We start from the raw sequence: 7,376 nt of genomic DNA, 5'->3' as shown, positions 1-7,376 counted from the left end.
TATTTAGGCACTATCTAAATTCAAAACACAGTTTTCAGTCCACAAGATTTTACGGGCTTCGAAACACCTACCATTAGTCAAAAGGGGATTTTCTTCGAAATATAATATGGAACAAGATCACACATATTACATCACTTTATAAAGGTGTTTTTTAGTCGGGTGCAAGCGACTCTATAAGTTACTCGGTCGGTCGGTCGGTCGGTCGGTCGGTCGGTCGGTCGGTCTGTCCGTAACACCATTTGTGCTTGGCCTTTTTGGTTAAGATCAAAGGTCTGTTGTTAATAAATGCTTTTCTTAGCTTTTTAAGTTTTTCTTGGCATTTTTGGCCAAGATCAAAGTTTAGTATCTGTTCCAGCAGATACTGCAAGTAAAGACCATATGTGGGGCGACCCCACATATTAGACCTTGGTTAATGTAGGGGCAACCCTTCATACCAATTGTAACTATTCAGCTCCCCCACTCCCCGGGGAGTTGGTCCCTATTTCCCCTTCACTCCTCACATTAAAAAATTAATTTGCTCTCTGGGGGAGCAAACAAATACAGTTTTTCTTGGCCTTTTGGTCAAGATGAAAATGTAGTATCTGTTCCCCACATATAAGACCTTAGTCAATGTAGGGGCAACCCTTCGTACCAATTGTCACTATCCAGCTCCCCTACTCCCCGGGGAGCTGAATAGGGACGCGCCGTCTGTATACCGAAGATTAATCCATGACCAAATCGCAGATTTTAAGCAAGTAAAATGAGCCCTCCTCATGGATTTTGCGCCGGGCCCTTTTGTGGCATACATCATTTGCGCCCTGGGGAATTGTCGATGAACCTTGGTCACCTGCTGTATCTTGCACAGTTAATAGAAGCAAACCCCTCTGATCGATGGCTCAGTTGCGCTTTCGTGTCAGAACTCCCCAGTTCTGTTATTCGACAGTTGCTGGGATCTTTCAGAATGGAACGGATGACCCTGGAGTAGATTCTTGCGAGTGCCCAGGCTCTTATGACGGAGGAAGAAGAAGTGGAGGAACCCGTCGCTGCAGCAATTAGGAGACGCAGAATTCTTCCTCATGTACCTGTGTATCAACCTTCGATCCCTGACCAGAAGAATGGGTTACAGTGCGGTGTCACAAGTGTAGAGGTCCCAATCGCTTTGCCAGAGACTGTCGGCAGCCGGGGGGCAAAGCAGGCAGGGTGCTTCCAAGGATATAATGTTATCAATGCAAAAAGCAAAGACATTTGGTATCAAGGTGTCCGGGAAATTAGGCAAGGGGCGAGAAGCCAGCACCACTCTCTCCCCACATAAACTAGAGGAAGTGTTCCCCATGATAAAGATAAAGATCAACAGGCTAAATAGAATAGCGCTTGTGGATTCTGGCTGTTCATCATCGGTTGTGAGTGGATCGTTATGTCAACTCAAACCTCCGAAGAATACCACAATTATGATGGCAGGACGGAAGTGTCTGTTAAGCCATGATGTTGACTGCATAACATTAACATTAGCCAACAGAAATCCTCTGAAGACTGATGTAGTGATGGTGGACAGCAAACCATTGGGGTCTGACCTCCTTCCAGGGATGGATGCCATAAAGAAATTTGGCGGCGTACATATTGATAATGGGGGTAAAGCACATTTTGTTGGGACAGCTTTTGCTTTCGGTGCGACCATTCAGCTGGAACAACCCGACTTTCGCTCTGAATTCAACCAACGCACCAAAACATGAATCGGGTCATGGAAGTGGTCTGGTGATCAGCCACCACAGAAATTATACAATCGATGGATGGTTGGTTCCCTAATAAGAGGAGCAATTGGGTCCCCCAAAGGGTCTGATCCCACTAACGGCGGTCATTCAGCAAAACCAACAAAATGTGAGGCCGGTGCTTGACTATCGGGGTTCGAATAAGCATGTAGACCCATTTACGCCCCATGCAGACATATACACCGAAAGATTGGGAGAATGACGGTGGGCGGGATCACATGTATCGGTGTTGGACCTTCACAAAGAATACCTTCAAGTAAGTGTGCACGAATCACAGTAGCCATACCAAACAGTAATGATCAAAAGACAAAGATATTGTCTGACCCGCATGGGGTCTGGACTCAATGTGGCATGATCCATCATGCAAACCATTGTTGATGCTATCATGACGAAGGACAAGGGTATACAGCAGGCAACATCCGCTTTTATTGACGATGTATATGCAGACGAAAGTGTTGTGCCTGCAGCACATGTGAAGGAGCACCTTAGCAAGTTCAGACTTCTCAGCAAAATTACCAGACAAACTGCAGGATGGTGTGTGAGTGCTTGGTTTCCAAGTTTGAGGAGAGGATAATGCTCTGTGTTGGCGAAGAGAGAACAAGATCCCAGACATACCCCATGTCGTCAAGCAACGAAATATATTTTCCCTTTGTGGCAAGTTGGTTGGAGACCTTCCCATGGGTAGTTGACTTCGTGTCGCTGTAGCATTTATCAAAAGGAGAGCATCAGAAGTGTATACAGGGTGGGACGACAAAGTAAATGACGCCCCTCCCAACACCATGATCAAGGAGGTTTTCACCAGACTCCAAAAAGAAGATCCGGCGCAAGGCAAATGGCGCAAGTTCTCTTACTACCGGTGTGTCATTGATATATAATGGGACTGTGATAGAGAATGCATGCTGGTTATGTCCAAAAACGGACTCCCAACATATCAACCGAGCAGAACTCGATGCTATCATTAAACTTGGCAATCATCTGGAAGGCCACCTTGCACTTATTCACCGATTCCGCCTGTGTTCATAAATAGGTTTCGAATACCCTTATCGGCAGAGCCAAAGTACATCCGATGGCGTCTTTATACAATAATGAAGCTGGTGAAGGAATGTGCACTGTCGATGAATGTAGTCTTGGTAAAATCTAGCCAAAACAAGGCGGACCAATTGACGGGAGTGTCTCATGCGGTCGCTTGATGCGATTAAGAAAAACACCGAACCTGTGAAACCTGTTTGCACTGCATCTGTGAACTTGATCAGGTTGGACTAGATCAAAATTGTTCACCAACAAAGCGGTCATCCTGGTGTGAAGCGGACACTCTACTAGATCAAACGAATTGATCCTGGGGTTTCCAAGGTTGCTGTGAGACGTCATTAAAAAATGCGAACTTTGTCAGTCGATCGATTCGTCACCCATGCACTGGTCGAAGTGGACTTTAAATGTTGACCAAACATGGCATAGGATAGTGATGGATATCACTCATTACGATGGGGCCCATTTTTTGACACTGATTGATTGCGGCCCCACTTGGTTTGCCATCTGGCGACGCATCGCTCGGCAGGATGCAAAATGTATAATCAATCAACTAAAGACTATTTTCTATGGACGAGGTCCGCCGTCGGAGATCCTAACGGATAATTGCACGGCCTTTCAGCGCGGCTTGTTTAAAGCCTTCATGGACGAATGGAGAATCAGACTTCGATTTCGTTGTGCATATGTTGCCTCCGGTAACGGCATCATCGACCGATCTTATAGAAGTGTCAAAAGGATTGCAGCCAGGAAACGGTACCATACCGGAGGAAGTATACGTTACGCCAAAAGATGACTTGTCTTCTGTGACAGCACCTGCCAATATGGTCCACCAGTACTGCATGCGACTTAAAGGAATTGACAGAATGACGGCGCCGATAGACAATCAACAGAAAACTGTCTACAAAACGGTTGACCTAGTCTTGGTAAAAGCCCCACACGGACGATGTACTACAAAGTATGGAGTGGGACGTGTGACCGGGTATACCAGTATGCAAAATATATCGGTCGATGGAATGCCACGCCATGTGAGAGACCTGTGACCTATAGTAGGACCGGGGCCATCAATAGCCTGCTCTGACACGCCTTCGGACAGGGGTAGTGAGAGATTCGTGACCATCAATGAGACGCTGGGTGAACGGACCCCCAGTGTGGGTAAACATGACGACTTAATCGATGACATTCCAGATGAATGCACTGTAAGCGTTACAACTATTCCTGACGAAGACACAGTGATTGTTCTGCCACGCAGAAGCACAAGGCACAAAAGACCACCACCCGAGTGTTTCATGTGTGATCATAGGATCAGGGGCGAGTTTAGTAGTAAGTCTTCTAATGCACTCACCTCCAAAAGACAGAAAGTCTGTTCTGTTTGCTGTCAACACACAGGGGCTGGGAGGCGAAGATGAGGAAGAAGAAGAAGAAGAAGAAGAAGAAGAAGAAGAAGAAGAAGAAGAAGAAGAAGAAGAAACGGTAGACGTGGTTGATTTTATGGAAAAGAGGGTGAGACTAACCGCGACAATTCCCGAGATTTGAGAGGAATAAAAGAGCGAATTCGGGTGGATAGACGACTGTGCTTTTGCTCAAGCAGAGAAAACGCAGAAAGGAGAGAAAGTCCCTTCCTAAAGAAAGTTCCGGCTCAAAGCAAGCAAGAAAGTGAAGCTGAAGGACCCAGCAGATTTCAAACAAACAAGCCACTACTTTCATTAAATAGAAAGAATAAGAGAAATTTTATGGACTAACTGTTGCTTTTAATTAGCAAGAGTTTGCACAGTAAAAATGTATTTTTCTGTATATATCTGTAAATAGAACAGAAGAAAATAGAATGTGTAACAGTCTGACCTGAACGTTCTTTTAATAAGATGGCTTAAATAAAGTTCCAACAGCTGGGAACAAACTTGTTTTTTTCGTTCATTTACTTTTTTTAGAAAGCAATAGATTGAAACGTGTTTGGTGGTTTAAACACGTGTTTATCACCCTTACATGTTTGATTGTTAGGGTATCCGTTTATTACAGGAGTTATCATCTAATGTGTTCGCTTCTCGGGGTCACCATTGCAATAAGGTTGTATTGTTCGTTGTGTCTATTTGCGTGTCGTCGAGTTGAGTAAGTTATGTTGACTGTGTTACTAACGGTTGTAGCATCGAAAGAATGTTTGCGAGGCTTCACGGCGAACGAGCCTGTAATGAGTTGCGCGTCTCTCTTTTTGTAGCTAAGATTCAAATATCGCAGCTAAAATATCGCTATGCTCTAATGCCAAAATATTACGTGTTTTGAGGTCTGGGTTATGATTAATTGTGATGCGTTACAATATTAGCCTTCATTTCATTTTTAAAAGCGCGATTCATTATATTTATTTTAAACAAATCTCTGCGAAGACTTCTTGAGTGAGTATTTTTAATACAAGTAATAAACGTAACGGCTTCTGCAATTTATCCCCTTTAATTAGAAGACGTATACTACCTGATCAGAATTGGAATTAAGATTCAGTTTATCTTTCTTTAAATCTCATTGCTAATAAACTCCTGCGATAACTAATAACAAATTACTCATTTACTTTTTTTTTTACTTTTATAAACACGTTTAATTCTAACTATAATGCTATGTAAAACCGTAGCAGATTTTTTTTTTAATTTTAAAGATTGTCTTGTTTGAAATAAAATTATTCCATGTCGTAAACGCATTACGCATTTCAAATTCTAACGGCTAATATCTGTTTCAATAACATTTAAAAGTAATTTCAAAATAACAAACGAAACAAGTGTATTTAAATGTTATTATACTTCTACAGATAATTAATCACAGGTAAGTTTGAAATTAAAACAAAACCATAATAAATGTATCAATATTAAGCAGGTAGACCCAATGTTGTCCGATATTGAATGAGGATTTACAAATTTTTCACAATCCTATACTGTTTTTTCATCGAAATTAGAATAAGCGCCCATATTTAAATCGAAACAAGTGATTGCCTGCTCTAGGTAGGGAACGCCCGCAGTGTAGGGAGAGGAAGCTTAACATGCCTCCCTGCAGTGAATTAGTCCACAATAGATCAAAATATACATTGCACTGTAGTGAATCTATTGTTGGTTTTATAAAATTATCTGCAAATAATGACTTTATTAAAAATTTTAAATGCAAAATCAAGTATCATGATTCGATCGTACTCTATACAGAACGATTCATTTTAAACAAACACCTGACTTATCACAAAATTGTTGATTTTATCATTCTTTTTATATAATCATTTGAAATAAAGTAAAGTATACAAAAGTCAAGTATCACGGTTCAACTATGCTCTAAAAATCTACAGTTACTTCGAACGCACTCCTGCCAGATAAAATAATGTACAGTTGATTTTATGGTATGGCCATTGCTGCTTGTGCGGTGATAAAACTTACAAAATGCACTTGTGATGCTAGATTTTATAAAAGTGTTAACTTTTGTAAAAATCAGACGCCATTCTTTAATCGTTTTTTTTTTAATTATTGATTTTCGATACTTATCAGATGCACTCCGATAAAAAAAAGCTACGTAAGAACACTTTCAATCACATCAAGTACCGTCGTGTGGAATTTTAAAAAGTCGGCCCAGCCGTTTCCAAGGCTACAGGAATTTACACTCACACACACACATTCATATATATATATATATATATATATATATATATATATATATATATATATATATATATATATATATATATATATATATATAGCTAGATTATGATTATATAATTATCCACAGATACACATTTCCTAGTTTCTATAACTAGCGAAATTCTTAATCGAAACCCCACTGACCGCCATCCAGTACTCTACTGAATAAGCAAAATCACTTAATGAGAGTGTGAGAAATTATATCGCATTATTAATGATCTTCTTTATCTATTGATTTATTTTATATAATGGGAAATATCCAATGCTAAATGAAATATCAACTCTTTTTCCCCTAAGAGCGCTCTACTATTTGGAGAGCTTGGACACACACGCGCGAACATACACACCCATATATATTTATATAGATAGATAGACAAATAGATAGATAGATAGATAGATAGATAGATAGATAAAGGAAGATAGTAAGTTATCCAAAAACATGTGATTTCTTGTATTTACGATTCGCTAGAATTAGCAAAATTCGACACTTTGACCATATTGACTGTTGTCCCGTGTTCTACAAACTGAGCCAAAATTCCTGATAGCAGTCCAGCAAGATAATGCGCCGGTTTATCTAGCTGTCCCTGCATTGTTAATGTATATATGGTGCTAATGTATGTGTTGTTAATGTATATGTAGTGTCAATGTATATGTGGTGCTAATATATATGTGGTGTTAAGTTATGTATTGTGAATCTGTATGTGTTGTTAATGTATATATATATATATATATTGTTATGTATATGTGGTGTTAATGTATATGTGTTGTTAATGTATACGTGTTGTTAATGTATACGTGTTGTCAATGTATATGTGTTGTTAATGTATATGTATTCTTAATGTATACGGATTGTTAATGTATATGTATTGTTAATGTATATTTATTGTTAATGTATATGTATCGTTAATTTATATGTATTGTTAATGTATATGTATTGTTAATGTATATG

At 40.0% G+C, this 7,376-nt stretch overlaps 1 protein-coding gene across 1 annotated transcript; it reads left to right on the top strand.

The window, feature by feature from the left end:
* Positions 1–3,207: 3,207 nt before the first annotated feature.
* Positions 3,208–3,564, top strand: LOC145258049 (uncharacterized). The gene has a single exon (XM_080115773.1). The coding sequence runs from the start codon at positions 3,208–3,210 to the stop codon at positions 3,562–3,564; it is 357 nt and encodes a 118-aa protein (XP_079971899.1).
* The last annotated feature ends 3,812 nt before the right edge of the window (positions 3,565–7,376 follow it).

This window comes from Euprymna scolopes, chromosome 33 (assembly GCF_053919585.1).
Source record: "Euprymna scolopes isolate OS-2025 chromosome 33, ASM5391958v1, whole genome shotgun sequence".
NCBI classification, from domain to species: domain Eukaryota; kingdom Metazoa; phylum Mollusca; class Cephalopoda; order Sepiida; family Sepiolidae; genus Euprymna; species Euprymna scolopes.
The sequence above is the reverse complement of the archived record's forward strand: the minus strand, read 5'-3'. Positions and strand labels throughout refer to the sequence as shown.

Bases quoted from the DNA above. Each gene is read 5' to 3' on its own strand.
- LOC145258049 (XM_080115773.1), top strand. From the start codon at position 3,208: ATGGATATCACTCATTACGATGGGGCCCATTTTTTGACACTGATTGAT.